The 19176-nt window shown below is 38.7% G+C and overlaps 1 protein-coding gene across 1 annotated transcript; it reads left to right on the top strand.

The window, feature by feature from the left end:
* The first annotated feature begins 3163 nt into the window (after positions 1-3163).
* Positions 3164-19076, top strand: PNPT1 (polyribonucleotide nucleotidyltransferase 1). Its single transcript, XM_032103795.1, has 29 exons — positions 3164-3363; positions 4809-4869; positions 5185-5259; positions 5723-5828; positions 6172-6221; positions 6701-6764; positions 6850-6897; positions 7554-7667; positions 7912-8098; positions 8275-8326; positions 9080-9137; positions 9288-9384; positions 9480-9582; positions 10381-10451; positions 11074-11110; positions 11871-11937; positions 12028-12117; positions 12419-12472; positions 12579-12685; positions 13259-13330; positions 13419-13482; positions 14027-14110; positions 14607-14690; positions 15323-15429; positions 15513-15568; positions 16127-16205; positions 16580-16627; positions 16971-17129; positions 17849-19076. The coding sequence occupies exons 1-28, from the start codon at positions 3179-3181 to the stop codon at positions 17124-17126; spliced, it is 2376 nt and encodes a 791-aa protein (XP_031959686.1). The 5' UTR covers positions 3164-3178; the 3' UTR covers positions 17127-17129; positions 17849-19076.
* Positions 19077-19176: the final 100 nt, after the last annotated feature.

Here is a 19176-nt window from a genome sequence, read left to right on the forward strand (position 1 = left end):
TCAAATTAGAGTAAAGCTAAACGTGACAAGACCGAGGAGAGAAAATCAAGTAAAGTAGAAAATAAGTTGGTTTAAAGTCATGCAATTTCAATGGATACTCCTAAGGCTTCTTTAGAAAGTTGAGATCTGTATCCTGCTAAAACAAGTTTATCTGTTCCAAAGAAGTTACTTGCTTAGGTGCAGCATCCTGGGGCTCCCAGGACTATTTAATGATGCCATAATTGTTCTTCACAGTTTGCAATAAAGCCAGCAATGGGGTGCCCCACCTGGGCATGGTGGATGGCTGGAACACTACTGGGAATCTTTCCTGGAACAGCTGTAGGTACGATTTCTTATCAGCATTGTCCTTCTTGGCAATGTTGGAAAAAAGGGGGGAAGTAAATCACTGTCAGGCTGTTCGTTTGTTTTTTAATTTAAGTGCTATATTGAGCTGCTTTCACAGACTCAGGTCTGTGCAATGGCTTCATCTTGAAAGCAAAATTATAATAAATAAAATAAGTGTGTAGAGCTTTATGCCAAAACTATGTAAGGGGCTCAATTTAATCTTGTTTGGCATATAAACTTAAGTCCAGGAAAAAATAGAGCCATGAGAAGCCATCCAGTAGTGGGGTGCATGGAAAATGGTCACTGCCTCTTCCTAGGGCAGTTGGTTCCACGTTTACCATTCCTTAAAATAGCCACAAGTCTTTTTTTTTTTTTTTTTTTTTTACAAGTGTCTGTAGCACTTGAAATGAGAGATTTATTGAGCTGCAGGATGGGGATGGATAGAATTGGGTGATCAGCTGCAGATGGACCCTGGCCAAAATAAGTAAGTGGCTTAAGACTAAGTGGATCATAACTAATTCTCTCGAGGAACTTGGAAAACTTTAACGTAGAAGAGCTCTCTGCTGCACCAGCACACCCAGTGAGCTGGAGAGGTTAGGGCATAGACAAAGTGGCCAAAAGGGAGCTGCTTAAGCTGCTCCTAAATAAAACCCCTCCTTCTATTAACAACCACAGGATAGATATCAGTAGGGCCCATAGAGCACAAAAACGCGGAATAATGTCACATGGGGATATTAAACACGTTCATTTCACTGTGGCAGAGCTGCTAAAAAAGGCTCAAAAACTACTGCTGCTCTCCTGGAAGCTTTAATAATAATCAATTAAATTTAGCATATTAAAATCCAATTGCTCTGTTAACTCCATGCTTTCCACAGGCACTTGTGCACACATCCAAGCTCTGGGTGTTCCAAAGGGCAGAAGGCACCTGACGAATTCAGGGTTTTCCTTAACAACCTCCCAGGCTCTGTGTGACTTGGGAGACTTTGGAATGGTTACAGCAGGGCTTTCTGAGAAGAAAACTGCATTTGTATATTAGTGTGGAAGCTGAATTTTCAAGTACAGCACATAAATCTCATTTTACAAGAAAAAAGGTGAACTTTACTCTCTACTAAGGATGGACTTGAAAAATTCTTGGCAGGCTCAAGATTTTTATGCTAAATAGCTGCAGGTGTCTACACTGGGCTGGACTTTTTTTTGTGGTTTGTTTTGGGGTTTTTGTTTGAATTTCCAACAGTGGAATTAAAAAAAAAAAGAGTAAATTTAATGAAGAGAGATTTGCACTTCATTTCCTTCTTAATAAATTAACCATAGTTTTGCTTTTTTTCATGAGGTTAAACATTAATTTTGTTTGCTGCCTAGTATCTTGAATGAAATCCAAGCTCTGATATCCTTTTCCTATGACAGTGGTATGGCCATAGTTTGTTAGTGCATGACAGTGATGAAATATTCACTTATCATGTTGGTGAGTGTGAGAATAGCAATTTTAATGAGTAATAGTTACATTAAAAACTTTCCAAACAATTGTCTGTTTGCCAGCAACAAAGTGAATATGAATTCAGGAGAACATGGGGAACATTCCTGCTTTGTCACCTAATATATTTTTGTACCAAATAAAACTGTACCAATAAATTGTAAATCTGGATAAAGTTAACAGCCTTTTTGCCCAGGCCAAATCCCTAGTTTCTGATCATTTTACTTCTCACTTTTGTGTTTTGCCAAAAAGATAAGAAACATATTGGAACAAAAGAAAAATTATTGCTTAGATTGTTCTCCCAGTGAATCTGTTTCCTATACATGCAGCTTGGACAGAAAACTCCAGTTAAGCAATATCAAAATAACATTAGAAATAAAACAGTAGTAAATGATTAAGTTTTTTATTAATTAGTTGCTGAATTTAAATTGCTACATCCAGATGGCAGGTGAGTTTAAGGTGATGTGTGACAGATATATGTGGGATTAATGAATATAAATTATCTCACGGTTGGTGTGATCATACCTCCATGATCACATTATTGTTCACTCAGTGACATAACACTAATTACTAATCTATTTTGCATTACACTGAGAAATAATTAGTAAACAAAACCGCTGTCCCCTGAGTGTTATTCTGATACACTCTGAGCATGTAAGAGCACAAGAAGTTTGTGATAAGCGATAACTGTGTTCTAACCTTCTTCTTGCACATTTCGGATTATTTTGGTGTTCCTGGCTTAAAAGGGTGTTTTGGTTTTGGGTGGGTTTTTTTGTTGTTTTTGGGGTTTTTTTTGGGTTTTTGTTTGTTGTTTTGTGGTTTTTTTTGGTTTTTTTTTGTTTTTGTTTTTGTTTTTTTTTTGTTTGTTTTTTTTTTTTTGTGGGCGTATTCCAGAACAAGGTCTGTGGGGCAAATTAATTTCAAATGCATGTATTTTTCCCCTCATGAATTTAAACCGGCGTTCGGGCTTGCCCCTCAGGAATGGTCGGGAACTTTTGGCGGAACGTTACCAACTCTCTCAGGCGCCACCTTGTCTCCTGAGGCGCCGGTGGCGGGAAGAGGCGGCAGCCCAGTGCAGGTGTCCTCTTCCTCGCTCCGAGCCACGTTCGAGCGGGTTTTCCTCAGATTCCAGCCCGAGCTGGCTCCAAGACCGCCTCAGGCGCCGCCTCGGACCTTTTCCTGCCGCTTTTTACCTCAGGATCCGCGGGTGGCGGAGCACCGCCATTCGCGCGCCCTACGCCTCCTGACCCTCCGCAGCCGCTGTAGCGCCCGTACGGAACCGAAACCGGCGCGGCGGCGCCGGAGCCAATCCGCTTCGCTCTTACTGCGCGGTGCCGCTCCCCCGAGCCAATCGCGTGGCCACCCTTTCCTGCCGCGGGCGCTATGGCGGCCGCCACGAGCTGCGGCCGCGCCGCGCTGGGCGCGCTGTGCCGGGATGGCGGCGGGGCCGCGGCGCGGTGGCGGCGGGTCCTGCCCCCGGGCCGCCCCGCCCTGCCGTGGGTGCCCGCCCGCGGCGCCGCGGCAGGGCCCGGGCCCAGGCGGGCCGTGACGGTGGAGGTGGGCGGCAGGTGAGGGGCTCTGAGGGGTGTGGGGGGGCGGCAGTACGGAGCGCTGCCCCGGCTGGAGAGTGAGGCAAACGTGAGGAGAAAGTGGTACAAAATGCGGAACGTGTCGAGGTTATCCTCAGTCGGGACGTTCTTTGATGTCGGATCTTGGCGTGCTGGCAAGCCTAATCAGCAAGAAAGGAGACGGGATCAGTGGAATCATCCTTGTCATCGCTTAGCCAGGGGAATCCGGGAACTAACGAGCCCTAAGGATGCAGAAAATCAAGATGCTAATGGATGTCTATGTGTACATTGCCAATTTAGCAAAATATTTGAGGCCACCAAGTTGATCAGAGGGATGGAGACCTCTCCCGTGAGGAAAGGCTGAGAGAACTGGGATTGTTCAGCCTGGAGAAGAAAAGCTTTGGGGTCATCTAATCCTGGCCTTCCAGTGCCTGAAGGCAGCTGACTAGACAAATGATGAGACTCTTTATGAGGGCATGCACAAGGGGAACAGGTTAAAATTGAAAGACAGTAGTTTAGATGAGCTATTAGGAAAAAAAATCTTCCTTGTGAGGTCCTGACACAGGTTGCCCAGAGAAGCTGTAGGTGCCCCATCCCTGGAAGTGTTCAAGGCCAGGTTGGACAGGGCTTGGAGCAATGTGGGATAGTGGAGGGGTGGAACTCGATGATCTTCAGGATCCCTTCCCATTCAAACCATTCTGTGATTCTGTAGCTGAACTGTGTTCATTATTGTTAACAGTAAAGATCACACCTACAGGTTATAGGGGCCCTGCCCAAGTGTTCCCCCAAGCATGTGAACAAGTTACCTGGGATAACCTGTATAGAAATTACTAACGAATTGTAACAGAGGGGCTGTGCTTGGGAAGGGACCACCGCTGGATTTCTTTGTATAAATAATGACATGGAAAGTCAGGAGGGTGTGCTGGGCTTGTGGAATAGCACCGAGCAGCCAGCACAACTCAGGAATAAGTAATCCATGTCTCACTCCTGAGTGTGTCATCATTGTCTCCTTGTGCTCCATTCTCTGCCATGAAGGAGGGAATATTCTGCAGCCGTGGTGGGACGTGGTGTTCTCTGGGAGTGCAAGCAGCTCCCCTTGGCCTGTGAGGGTGTTTTCCACTGGCTAAACCCAGCTGGAGCTGGTGGTGATTCACCTTTGCCTCCAAGGCTTGGATGTAATTCCTAGTGACAGCTGATGTGCTACAAGGCTTTGCTTCAAGGTAAAAGAAGCAGGACACTTGAGGCTAAAGCACTTGAAATTTAGGAGGATTTTGTCACTTTTGCTCAAGGAGTTTCAATTTTCATATCTAAGGAAGATTTTTAAATATCTTGTGAAGCATAGCCTTCATTCTGTGCAGTTGAGGCTGCAGATGAATGTAGAAATTGCTGGAAAATTTATGTGAATTCACCAGGAATTCATGTAACAGGTTGTTTCTTTCCTTTAGAAAGATGGAGCTGTCTTCTGGAAAACTTGCCAAGTTTGCTGATGGATCTGCTGTTGTTCAGGTAAAAAAGTAGTTAAAATTTGTGCAGCTTCAAAATTCCTGTATCTTAAAAGTCATTGTTTGGGCATCCGAGCCTGCTATATGTGGGATATCGAGCCTTAAGTGGCAATGTCATCCCTAATGAAGGGACAGCTGTATTTTACAGGAAAAACTTCTGTTTGAAAAGCAAAAATAATGGCCTGAATTGCAGATTTATGTGGTGGTTTTCTGCACAGTATAATGCTTATTCATATTTTAGCTTTTGAATGAGTTTAGAACATTTGCAGTTATTTTGTTTGCAGGTAACTTCAGCTTTTATCTATTTTTCTTAACCCAGCTAGGTGATACAGCAGTGATGGTCACAGCAGTCAGCAAAACCAAGCCTTCTCCATCTCAGTTTATGCCATTAGTGGTAAGTACTAATGACAGAATTAGTTTTGTGCTAATCAGTGGTCGACGTAGCAGTGATAATCCTTAAATAATGGAGTTCAGGATGCTGGGGAGAGTGAGGAATTCAAACAGTAAATAACAGACCCTGGACTTCAGAATTGCAGCTGATGATAAAATGTCTAGGTGTCCAGGATCCCTGTGTGGGTGAGGGATGAGCCCTGGATGTTGTCTGCCTTGGCTTTAGTAAGGCTTGCTTTCCTCAAAGCCCTTGTGAACTTTGCCATGACATCCAAGCCCAGATGTTATGGTTTGGTTGTGTGGAAAACTGGTTGGATTGTGAGGCTCAGAGGGCTGTGATTGTTATGGGAGGGAAGTAGATAACTGGGGTTGGAACTGGATGATCCTTAGGGTCCCCTGTGAGGGTTTCTGTGGCTCTGCAGTAAATAATCAGGTGTCATTAATAATCCCTGAATTGTTTTTGGAAGGTTGACTACCGTCAGAAAGCTGCTGCAGCAGGAAGAATTCCTACAAACTATCTAAGAAGAGAGCTTGGTTCCACTGATAAAGAAATTCTTACAAGCAGAGTAATAGGTAGGCTGAAACATTTCATTTACAATGTATTTTAAAAACCTTGTAATTTTCTCAGGAGTGTTTGAAAATACAGTTGTTTAAAACTGCTGTCAGAAAACAAACTTGTAATTTATTGTTTATCAATATGATTGAAATTTTAAGGTTATATGGGTCATGCTAAATACATTTCTGGGTTCTCTGCCTTTTGGTTTCTTGTGTGGTTTTTTTTGTTTGGTTTTTTTTGTTTGGTTGTTTGTTTAAAAAACCCTATTTTGTCAGTTTCTTGTGGGGTTTATTGCAAGACATATTGAATATTAACTATAAAACCAAACTGCTTGTTAGAGTTTGATTATTTCCTTTGCAGATCGGTCAATCAGACCACTCTTTCCAGCAGGCTACTTCTATGATACACAGGTAGGTCATGCTACCTTCAAAATGGAAAACTGGGATATGGCCAATGAAAAGTTCACATAATAAAGGCCCTGTTTTAAGAAAAATGGTTTTTGTTAACATTAAGGAGGAGTTTGCACTTTACAAACAAATGTAAAGTTGCTTTTTAGTTTGTCATCTCCTTGTCTTAAATTATTTTTATTACATCCTACTTTTCAAATTTTGGAAATGTCAAGGTGCAGGAACAAAATTAAAATCTCCTCTGTACAACAGAGGAAAGATGCTAATGGTGCATATTTTATATATGATGTGATACAATATTATCCATTAGTGGGGGTTTTTTGTCAGCTTTCTACTTTAAATACCTGAGAAATTTTCCATGTGCTGCCTAAGCTTGTGTAGATATGTGGAATGTGGGGTTTTTTTCGTGTCCTTAGCTTTGTATTGACAGCTAACAAAAATGTATAGGCCAAAATTATTCATTGTCTTTTATCTTATGCCAGATCCTTTGTAATCTTTTAGCAGTAGATGGTGTCAATGATCCTGATATTCTGGCAATTAATGGAGGTAAGAGGGCTGTGAGAAGTTACTGCGTCTGTGGGATTTAATGAGATCAGTTTTTTTCTAATCCAGATTTTTGTCTTCCTTTCAGCTTCTGCAGCACTTGCATTGTCTGATATCCCCTGGAATGGTCCTATTGGTAAATAAACATTGTGAAATTATAGGTGATTTTAATGTAATGGAAGACTTAGACCACAGCTGGTGCTTTGCTTTTTTAACAAGAAGCTGAATCTAAATACTAAATTTCAAGCATTGAAAACAATTTTACAATGGATAGGATTATTGCACTTCAAGAGATTATTTTTTCTGGACTAAATACACTTCTGGGAGGAATTACAATCCAGAAAGAGTGTACTATAGAGACCAATAAATTAACTTTTTCTTTAGAGAAACATATTTATTGAAAAGTATTGTTTGGAAAATAGCTGGTTCAGAATACTTTTCCTCAAGGAATTCAAGAAGATACTTATTTCATTGTGAATTTTTTCTGGGAAAAGACCTAGCCAAGAACAAGTATTTAACTGTATTTTCCTTTCAGCTGCAGTACACTCACAGCACTGTGTGTAATACTACTTGGCATTATTTGCCCTACCCAGTAGTAGTACCCGAAAGAAAAACAGAATAGATAATTTTGTTTTCTAGATTTGTTCTTAATATGCAGTCAACATGCTGATGTTTTAAAATTAGTCTGGAGCTTTAATTATTGTTATTAGCTGTGTAACTTTCAAAGGAAAATGATGCCTTAAAGAACTTCCTTATTGTGATAATAAATAACTTTCTGGAGTTTCTTTGCAGGTGCAGTGAGGGTAGGGCTGGTGGATGGAGAGACTGTTATCAATCCAACTCGAAAAGAGATGGCCTCTAGTGCTTTAAATTTAGTTGTTGCTGGAGCTCCACAAAGTCAAGTTGGTAAGCAGGTTAATTGTTGTCTGTTGAGGGCTTGGAAATCTTTGCAGATGTTTTCCATATCTTTGAAATGTGTATTTTTATACAATAGTAGCAGCAAACAACAGTGATAGGTAACTTCTGGTTAAGTAAAGTAGATTCTCTCATATTTATGCAGTTTAATGTTAATCTGTATTTCCTCAGTTGAGTTAGGTTGCTATTGAACAATAAAACGGGAATTTACTTAATTTTTATCTTTCCATTGCAGTTATGTTGGAAGCAACTGCTGAGAATATCTTGCAGCAAGACTTCTGCCATGCCATCAAAGTGGGGGTGAAGCAGACCCAGCAGATAATCCAGGGCATTCAGCAGCTGGTGAAGGAGCGAGGTGTTGTCAAGAGAACTGTCCAGAAATTATTTATTGCTCCTGAAGAGATCGTGGAAATGGCAAAGAAGTGAGTTCAGAGCAAATAATGCAGATGTAGCAATGTTTATAAGTATCAGTCTGGTGCTTTCACCAGACTGATATTTCACCAAATATTTTTCAAATACTTAGTCCTCAAAAAAGCCCCTAGTTCTAGAAGTGGTTTTTAAGCTGTGTATTCAAAAATTCTTCCTTTTCTTCCCAAAGACTTGCTTGTAACAAGATCTATGCAGTGTTCACAGATTCAAGCCATGATAAAGTAAGTAATCAATCATTTTATTTTTTATAATTATTTAATATATAATTATTTTCTCTATTAATATCAGAATGAAACTGTAGAGGATTCAGTTCTTCAAGCTTTTAGCTCTTTAAGCTTTGTCCCTGGAGGCGTTCAGGGAAAGACTGGATGTGCCATGGTCTGGTTGACAAGGTGCTGATCATAGGTTGGACTTGATGATCTCAAAGATCTTTCCCAACCTCAGGGATTCTGTGATTTTGTAATTTAAGCTTGTCTCCTTCCCTGCATCTATTTGTAATAGTAATAATAAATTGTTCTGTAAGTTCTTACCTAGCACAATTATTTTGTTTGTATTATGTGGAGGTGGAGACTCCCTTTTCACAAGGAGCCACATGGAAAAGATGAGGGGAAATGGGTGCAGGTTACTTCTGAGAGGTTCTGATTGGGCGCAAGAGCAATGTTCTCCTTGGGGAAAATTATCAGCCACTGGGATAATCTCCCCAGGGAAGTGGTGGATTCCCCACCATGGGACATGTTTAGGATTCAGATGGGGAGGATGCTGGGCCATCTTGTCTAGACTGTGCTTTTGCCAAGAAAGCTTGGACCACACAACCCTTAAGGTCCCTTCCAACCTGATTATTGATTTTTGAATTTGTGTGACAGTTCCGTTTCTTATTCCTTAAGTTTTTACAGATCTTCAAACCAAACAAAACCCCAAAGCTCTGTTGTTGCTCTGCCCTGTAGAGATAACTGGTTGCAAATCCTGTGTTCTAGATTTCGAGAGATGAGGCAATCAACAAAATAAGGCTTGAAACAGAAGAGGAGCTGAAAGGTATTTTTTGTTTTCTTTGTATTTATAGAGTGCTTCAATGGAGGTAGCACTGCCTGGAGTTACAGTGTGCTCTTTGTTGGAAGCTATTTTAGTAAAAGTTGTATAAAATTAATTTTCCAACTTCAGATGCAATTTCTTTTTTATACCCAGAAAAATTTCCGGAGGCTGAGCCTTATGAAATCATGGAATCTTTCAATGTGGCTTCAAAGGATATTTTTAGAAATCTAGTTCTAAATGAATATAGAAGGTGGGTGTGTCAAACTCCTACTGATAATAGTTCTGTCAGCTTTTAATCCAAGACTATGGTTTAACTGATCTCTTAATTTCTCTTTGTCACTTCAGGTGTGATGGGAGAGATTTGACTTCCCTCAGAGACATTAAATGTGAAGTGAACATGTTCAAAATGCTTCATGGATCAGCCTTATTTCAAAGAGGTCAAACACAGGTAGTGTCACTTAAACATCAGAAATTATAAATGAATTTTCAAAAGCTGAAAGATTTGGGTTTTTCATTTAAATGCCAGGTTTCCTTTTTCTTCACATTTAAATAGGAATAAGTAGAAATGGTGTGTAGGTTGATACGTACATTGGTGTGTAGGGCACTGCTAAATTGTGCACGTCATGAGAAATCTTTTAAAAGCAACTTCATATGCAACCTGAACTAAATAGGGAAATTTTACCCAAAAAATTGCAATAATGAGATGATTTTTTTTCCTCTTCTTTGCCAAAAGTGTCAGCTGTTGGGTGGATTGATTTAAGATTGTACTCGAGATTTGGCCTTCTCTATTTTTATAGCTCTTTTTGCTGGAAGACTGTCAGCCATTGATCTGACTTCTTATTACACTGACTTGGGGTGGCAGTTGCAAACAGTGATTTTACTCCTCAGTGTTGTCCCCTCTTGCCCACTGCAAATCCATGTGGGAAACAGGCACAAACAACATCGTGGCTGCCTCTGGCCCTGTCTCTTAAATGTTTCTTAGGGAGCAAAGTGCTCTTGGCTCCTACTTAAGAAGCATTAAGTTAGTATTTTTAAATGTGATTGCTTGCTTGTAAGATTATGTGATCTTTACAGATTATGAATAAGTTTGTGTGATGGAGGAAAAAAGTCCATACAAGTGGTAGCTGATGGCATCTTACTTGTTGCTGAAGTCATTCTTCTTGATTCTTCATAAACAGTAAAATTTGTGAAGGCTGGAAGGGTTTAAGAGGGGTTTGTTTTTTATCTTAGCTCATTTTTATTTTAGGTTCTGTGTACAGTTACATTTGACTCTCTAGAATCGAGTGTAAAATCAGATGTTATCTCAACAGCAGTGAGGTATGTATATCTTGGTGCTTTGGCAGTGGTACTAAGAGGGTGAGCATTTAAGCACATTTGATTAAATTCCCTTGAACTTTGACATAGATACGTTTCTTAGGACTGAAAATTGTGTCAAATTAGACTTCAAAGTGGCCTGTTTTCCACAGATCATGGCATTGGGTTTATGTTAAGGTGACATTAATTCCGTAGGCACACACTTGAAACTGGAGTAACATCCAATCTGGTTTATATATTTTAAATACATACGTTCTTTTTTTTTTGGAGCAGGGAAAATGTAATTTAGGATGTAGCAAGCTAGTCCTTTTGCCTTGAACACTTTATTGCTGAAGGCTGAAGTGAAATTCGTTCCTTTTAAAGCCACAGTTCAGTGATTTCATCCCAGTGTGTGAGCTTTTACATTTTAATGTCTCAGCTTTACTGTAGTTAAATCTTTATTACCCTGAAAGAATTTGTCCACATTTGCTAATTTTGGTAACTGTGGGTGATCAGCAAATGTATTGATTTGTTGGTTTTGGCTTGATCCATTTGTAAGCATCACAATATCAGCTTGAACTACTTGTTGTGTGTAAAATATGTTTGGTTGCTCCTTTTTTAACATGGTCTTGTTTTTAATTAATAGTGGAATAAAAGATAAAAACTTCATGCTGCATTATGAGGTGAGAGTTTTCCTGTGTCACAGCTTTCTGCATGATTCACAGAAGGGCTTTATGTCTTGCTTTTAAAGGTGCACTTGATCACTTCCAAGGTTATAAATCATCTCTAGATTTGCTAAAATGTATTTATGCTAATTGATGCATGAATTTATATGAACAGAAGTGCTGGTTTCCTGAAAAGCAGTAGGTAATTTGTAAATTGCCATTTTATACAGCGTTTTTAATGCTGTAACATTAGGTGAGCTCCTTCAGAACAGGTTCTTACTGAAAGCAGGATTAACCTGTGCTATTATTTTTAGTAAACTCTATTAATATGTTCAGCTGACATGCCACAGCAGTAGTAAATAAATGCTTTTACATCTTGGATCTCTCTCAGCCTTTGGAGCTTGCCCAGAGTATTTCCTCCAGGCAACAGGCATATCTTGTTCCATTATCTCTGTGACAGAAATAACATTTCTGCTAGGTTGTTTGACAAGTTTATTTGGAGGAAGCTGCTTGTGTTCTCTCTTAGCTACCTTGCAACTGCTTTATTCTCTTTTGTTCTGTGAAAGTAAAACATTTACTAACCATTACCTAAACTGATCCTGGTTTGCAAACCAAGTGACTGATAGAAGTCATGTGGTGGCTTGAAATTATTTTATTTTTAATTTATTTTTACCTTGAGATGCACCAAAACTTCAAAGATGTTTTTCTAAGTGTATGCTTTAAAATGGAAAAGAAATGCACATTAATTTTCTGTGTATACACATCTTTTGCTTCATAGTTTCCACCTTATGCAACCAATGAGATTGGCAAAGTTACTGGGGTGAACAGGAGAGAGCTTGGACATGGTAAGTCCAGCCTAGAGAAATCCCATGCTGGAAGTTTCAGTATTTTATCTGATTTCTATTTATGGATCACTTGGTATCTTTTTTAAACAGGTGCATTGGCAGAACGAGCTTTGAAACCAGTTATTCCCCAGGATTTCCCATTCACAATCCGAGTTACTTCTGAAGTCTTAGAATCAAATGGTATTAGGATTTTCTTGTTTCTACCCTAGTGCTAGAGATTGAATTTGGTTCTTAAAAAGTGTAGGTTTGACAAATGTGACATATAGGCATGTTAAATAATAGATTTCAGTTTAAATGTTCTTCGTAATTATTACCTGAAACACTTCAAATAAAAAGCATGTACATGTCTATGAACAATGGACCTTTCTTGGTTTAATAAAATGGTATTTGGGGCACTTTTATGCTACAGGTTGAGGGAAATAACTTAGCTTGTATTTTTTCAGTGTTTAATCCCTGTTTTTTTCCTGTATTCCAACTCCAGGGTCCTCTTCCATGGCTTCTGCATGTGGTGGAAGTTTGGCATTAATGGATGCAGGTACAAAATATGGCACTTACAAGGATAATATCTGCATGTGATAATGTGTTACAGGATCTGGAAATGACCACAGGGTTCAAAAATGGGGTTTTTTTGCCACTCTTAGGAGTTCCAGTAACAAATGCAGTTGCCGGTGTAGCCATAGGCCTTATTACCAAGTGCAGTCAGGGAAAAGGGGACATTGAGGATTATCGTTTGCTGACAGACATCCTGGTGAGTGGTCCTCACATTGTTATTGTTGCTGCTGAGTGCTGAAAAATACCTCTTCTGGCCTTCTTTTGTAACCTTTTACCTAGTTAATTCTGGAACATCACTACTGAAAAATTGCTTGTATCTTCTCGATTTTATCTCCTAAATTCCTCCCTTATTTTGAAAAATCTCTGTGAAATGTTCAGTCGTGTTTCTTTTTTTTGTGTGTGTTATTAGTTATTTAAGCATTCATAAGCTTTCTCTTCCCAATGAATTTTGTTTTTCCTCATGGGAGAAAAAAATTATTAATTTACTGAAAGACACAATATATGGGGTGGAGAATGAGCACTTGGAAGAGTGGCTGGGGAGGAAAATGTGCAGCCACTGACAGCACAAAATCAGCTGTCGATCAGACACTTGTTCACAAAAGCTCCTAATTTCTAAAGAGAGGAGGGAACAGTGTTAATCCTGAACAGCAAAATAAAGCTGAAGAAAACTTGGAAGTCTCAAAAGTAATTCCTCTGTACTTTCAGTATAGTGGGACCTGGCACTGTGATAAAATGACTCCAACTTGGTTTTCTCTGTCTGTGCTGGCAGGGAATTGAAGATTACTATGGAGATATGGATTTCAAGATGGCAGGCACTAATAAAGGGATAACAGCACTGCAGGTATTGTGACATGAAATCTTCCTCAAGTGAAACTCTTGAGAGAGTATTAAAAAAGCTTTCCTGACATATTGATGCCACTTCATGTCAGGTTGATCTGAAGCTGCCAGGAATACCAATAAAAATTGTGGTGGAAGCTATTCAGCAAGCTACAGGTAGGTCCATGCTTGGATTTGCACCCATTTTATCATGTTTAATGATAAATGGTATTAAGTTGTATGAAACTGAACAATAAACTGTTCATTTTTTGGTTTTGTTGTGGAAAAAACCAAGCCTCTATAAAATGAGTTTGGCTTAATCAGTAAGCTCCAAACTAACTTTAAAGTAACTTCAGACATTGAATGATTTGGACTAACACACATTACATGACTTTGTTTAAATCCAATAGGATAAAGTTATCAAAATAACAGCAAACTTTCTCTCATTTCCCATAAATTCAGCTATATTTACAAGTGAAACTTACTGCCATCTGTGTTCTGACATGTGCAGCTAAAATATTCTTAAAGCACATGAGAAAATGAAGCTACGTGGTTTAATAAGGATTTAATGAGTTGGAAAACTTTCAGCTTGACCTTCTCCAGCTAGGCAGGAGACAGGTTTTGATAAGGAATGTTTTTCTACTGTTTAACAAAAACTTCACATATTTATTTTAATCATATACAAAATTACTGATTTTTTTTTTATTATTATTCCCTCTAGCTGCAAAGAGGGAGATTTTACAAATCATGAACCAAACACTGGCAAAACCCAGACCTAAAAGAAAAGAAAGTGGACCAGTTGTAGGTAATGCTATTGTATGAATTCATAGCTTTCATAATTACCTTTTTAACAATAAGCCTCTGCTTAAAACAGCTTTTTTTTTTTTTAATGATTGATTGTTATATATTTTTGCTCCTGCCCTGTGGGGTTATTTTTAATTTGTAGAGGGGATTTGGTTATTTTTGGTTATTTTGGGGGGATTTTTGTTGCCATGTGGGGCAGCACTGTTCTATTTCAGTGCACACCAGAAAACAGAATTTGAGTGAAGTTATGTGAAGCTCTCACAAAATCAGAATTGATATAGATGAGAGTACCAGTATGGCTTAATGTAATTTACAGTCATCAAAGTGTATTCTGTGTTTTCATTTATTTCAGTTCTTACCTATAATTACACTCATGTTCAGCAGATACCACAGGTAGCTGTAAAAGATTAAAAGCTAAAGGAATGTGCCTTTTTTGTGCGATAGCTTTCAAGGTGATTGTATTTAGCATTTCAAAGGACTTCAAAATGTTCTTTCAGAAACTATCCACGTTCCATTATCAAAAAGATTAAGATTCGTTGGTCCTGGGGCTTATAATTTGAAAAAACTGCAAGCACAGACTGGTGAGACATTCTTGATTCCTGTGATAATTTATCCTGATGTGTTTCCCTTTGTTTCAGACTTGTATATTGAGCTCAGTGCAAACTAAAAATGAAAAAATACTGATATCTGTAGAGTACCAGGTAGATGCTCTGCTTTGGACCTGAAACCCTTAATGGTCTGGTGAATTTGATTAATTCTTCCCAGGGGATTGGGTGGAGAAAAGGAGGAAAAATCATATTTCCCTTTGATTGCAAGCCTATGTGGTCTGGCCACAAAACTACTCTAGAGGAGCAAAGAATTTTACCATTCTGTCTCCAAAACACTTTAATTTCCATCAGCTATTAATGCAAGTTTTATTAAAAATCTCTAGGAAATTGATTCATAACCCTCAGCATTTATTCAGGATTTTTTTCCCTGCCTTTAAAGGATTATAAAAACAATTTTGTGTTCCTTTATGGCCCACAAGTTTATCCCGGTATTTGCAAGAAGGTGGTGGCCGTGCAATTGCATGTAAAGCTGAACAAGATTAAATGATGATTAGAACTCAGATCTTAATGAGTCTGTGCAAAACCATTCTGCTCCGTGCAGGTCTTTGCTGAGTGTGACTTTCTGCAGCCTGCACCTAAATGCTCTCCTAAATGCCCACTTTCAGGTGTGACTGTGAGTCAGCTGGATGAAGAGACCTATTCTGTGTTTGCTCCCACACCAGGGGCAATGCACGAAGCCAGAGAATTTATTGGGGAGATCTGCAAAGATGATGTAAGAACAGACTTCTGTTGTTAACTTTTTCAGTTTGCTCTTTGTGACTTTGTGTCTTACTGTCTGCTTTTCTTCTTCTACAGCAAGAAGTTAATTTGGAATTTGGGGCAGTTTATACAGCCACAATAACTGAACTAAGGTATAAAAACTGCTTTGGAGTTTAAGTTAGTTTATTTACATAGCTGTGTTCCTGATATCTAAATATGTTGTGGAATAGTAAATGATTTTTAAAGGTGCCAAACTTATGCTGGGGTTCTTGGCACCTACATAATTTCTGATATTTTTTCTATTGAAAATAGTATTTTGTTTCCTGATAAAGCTCTTTATTTTTGCTGCTTGTTTAGTTTTTAGAATGTCTCTAAATTATAAAACTTAAGGCCTTTTTCATCTTTGAATCTGAAAGAGATGGTTATGAATTTGCTTTTCACTTTTCAACCCAATATTTGTCTTGTAAAAAGTACTTTTTGGATGGTACCTATTACTGAAGTACTGCCCTGAAATAAGAAATTCTCATTCACTACCAGTTAAGGAAAAATGAGTGGACATGTTATGGTGAATAAAAGATTTTTTTTAAAAGAGATGAGTAAAATTTTGTTTATGAGAAGCTTACTAATGCTTGCTTTGGGGACCATATGCAGAGGGAAATGTGGACTTTTCTTGAGGCACTTTGAAATAACTGTGCTGTTTCCTGCTGCAGAGATTCTGGAGTGATGGTAAAACTGTATCCGAATATGACCCCAGTATTACTTCATAATTCACAGCTGGATCAAAGAAAGGTAATCCATCCTTAAACAGGTATAAAATGGGCAATTATATTTATTTTTAACCAGTTGTCATGGCTGTAACACACTCACTGTTGTTCCACAGTCGATTTCCAGGTTAGAAGCTGTTAATTAGCAGCACTTTTTTGTTTAATTCTGCCTGCCCTATACTTAAAGCTGCAAACAATCAGCTCTGTGGCTGCTGCAGTCCTTTTTACACCGAGTTCTTTGGCTCTGTAATACCCTTTTCCAAGGAATATTCAGAAACCTGTTGTTCCTAAGGTAGTGCTGAGCCACTGGGGTTGAAGTGTAGCATGATGACCCCCTGAAAGAAGGGATTTTTATAACTAACTCAGATAATTTTATTTCTGAAAAACACTGTGTTCTAGATTAAACACCCTAGTGCCCTGGGATTAGAAGTTGGACAAGAAATTCAGGTAATTATTTTTTTAACTTTAAAATGCTAATAAAATGCTGTTCATATTTTAAAATTTGATTTTTTTATAATTATTTATTTAGTGTTTATGAAGAAAATATTTTTCCATAATGGATTCCCTTTCTGTGCTAGTTAAAGGCCTGGTCATTCAAATTAGATTTACTTAGTGTCATACTCTTGCTATCTAGGCACCACATTATTTGACAGCAATATAGGCTAAAGGACGCCTATTTATGGCTCTCCTAGAATCAAATTGATAAAATATCAAACCAATCTTTTAAGGAAAATGCTATATCCAGCTCTCTTAAGTTGGTCAGTGTGAAAATGCTTTGTTTCCTTACCAGGTTAAGTACTTTGGCCGTGATCCCACTGATGGCAGAATGAGGCTTTCACGTAAAATTCTCCAGTCCCCAGCCACCAGCACCCCGAAAACCCTGACTGACAAAAACAGCATTGTCCTGGGAGGGGCTGTTCCACAGACATCCACGTCATCCCAGTGACAGGTAAGGCCAGAGGAGCAGCTTCAGCTGACTCAGTACTGCACTTTACAGCTCTGCTAAAGAATTGTGTCAGTCTGGGTCTGTACTGAGCAGTTACCCCTCAGTGCTGTGCAGGTGCTGCTTGCCAGCTGTGTTGTAGCTGTAGAAAGGTTGATGATATACAATTTGTTCAAATGCCTTGACCGTCTCAGGCAGTCTGGACAGCCCCCTCTGTCCAAAACAAACTTATTTGTTCATCTACAATGTCCTTTTTCTCTACCTTGCTACCATTTCTTTTTTTAATTAAAAAAACAAACAGGGCAGAGGAACAGGAGAAATAAGTTGCTTTCTCGATTAAGTGAATTAGTAGAGAAAATTTCAGTCAATTAGTGAAATGCCCAAAGTTCTTCCTTAGAAGTAGTTTTCCAGCATGTATTTGACTGTCAGAAGGCTTATGCCTCAACTTTTCTCAAAATTTGTGTCGGTTTTCTTATTCTTAGAAAGCTGCTAGAACAGGAAGGTGTCTGATCTTAAAATCAGGAGAAGTTACACAGCGAGATTGGCAAATGCAAAGGCACAGTGCAGCAGTGGGAACTCAAGGATATCTGTGGCAACCTTCTAAGAATGATTGCCAGCACAAAAAGAAGGGAAAATTCACTGAAGAAATCTTCTTTTTAAGAAATGTTTTTGAATCTCATACCTTGATATAACGAGTTGGTTACAGAGTCTTTTCTCTCTTTCAGGAAAACAGGTGTGATAGTTCATGGAAATACAAGTGACCTTTGCTAGAATCTCTACATGTCCTCGCAAGAATCTGCAGGTGGATGGTAGTGAATCATATTTATGAAATAGACACTATTTATGCTTAAAGGTGATATAGAACTTCAAAGCCTTCAAATTGATTAAAAACTTTAAAATAAAACCAGAAACAAGCAATGCCCTCATCTTGTGTAGCAAGGTTGAGATGAGACTATAAGAACATGGAATTTACAGACTGAGAAGATGATATTTCAGTGCTTAAGATTCTTCTGAGTTATCCACTCAAAATAAAACTGTGAATATGGGAAGTAAGAATTGAACACCTCTTTCGTGGGAGAAGGAATTATCCTGTACGCTTGGTCAAGAGTCACACTTGGCCAAGGTTTTACTGGCTTTTCAGTGTACAAGAATGTTGAGCAAGACGTTAAGACTTAGAAGTATCACCTTTAACATGATGGATGCTGTTTTAGATCAATACATCACTTTCAAAAGATTCAGACCTGCTAAAATACCTGAGCAGAACTTGGCTGAAACATCACCCCTTATTACCTGGGTTTGTTAGCACTGACTTTTAAAATACATAATTAAAACATTAAAATTAAAATACTTTTTTTGGAACGAACAATTGATGTGATAAATTTTCCCCCAAAACACTCCCTATAAGAGTGTCCTAATCCCTTCATTAATTATGTTGCATCAGTGAGTTCACTGATCTCTTTTAGACTTCAAAACATTTCCCAGGGGCTCACGAGAATTACTCGTTTTTCTACTGTGAGGTACAGACTTTGAAAATCAAAGAGGGTCCTTCTGATGTTCACCAATTTGTATGCAGACCTTATAAGAAAATCAACTTCCCACGTGATGGCAAGTGGGCTCTGAACCTCCTGAAAGTAAAAACAAAGCACTGGGTAGAGGAGAAATGTGACTGTACAGTAAAAATTGCTCTTTTTTAAAATTCTAAGTTAAAGTATTAAAGAAGAAAGAAAAGACTGGTACTTCTCTGTAGTTGTCTCTGTCTTTCATTATGAAAGATTGAAAATTTGAAAAAAAGTTGAGAAAGACTGAAGAAAGATTTCCTTGGCAATCTTTTCCTCCTTTTTGAGGGCTGTGTCTTATTATTTCTTAGTTAGAATTCAGATGTCACGTCTTACTGTGACAGTTGACTGATACATCGTTACATACGAACAGTGTTAATAAAATCATGTAGGTCAATGTTAAAGTGTCTGAATAGAAACTCAGATGTTTCCATTTCTGGTAACTCTTCCCAGAAATGGACCTCTCCAATCAAAGTGGTTTTCCAAAGTGTATCTCC

This window comes from Corvus moneduloides, chromosome 3, assembly GCF_009650955.1.
Source record: "Corvus moneduloides isolate bCorMon1 chromosome 3, bCorMon1.pri, whole genome shotgun sequence".
NCBI lineage: Eukaryota > Metazoa > Chordata > Aves > Passeriformes > Corvidae > Corvus > Corvus moneduloides.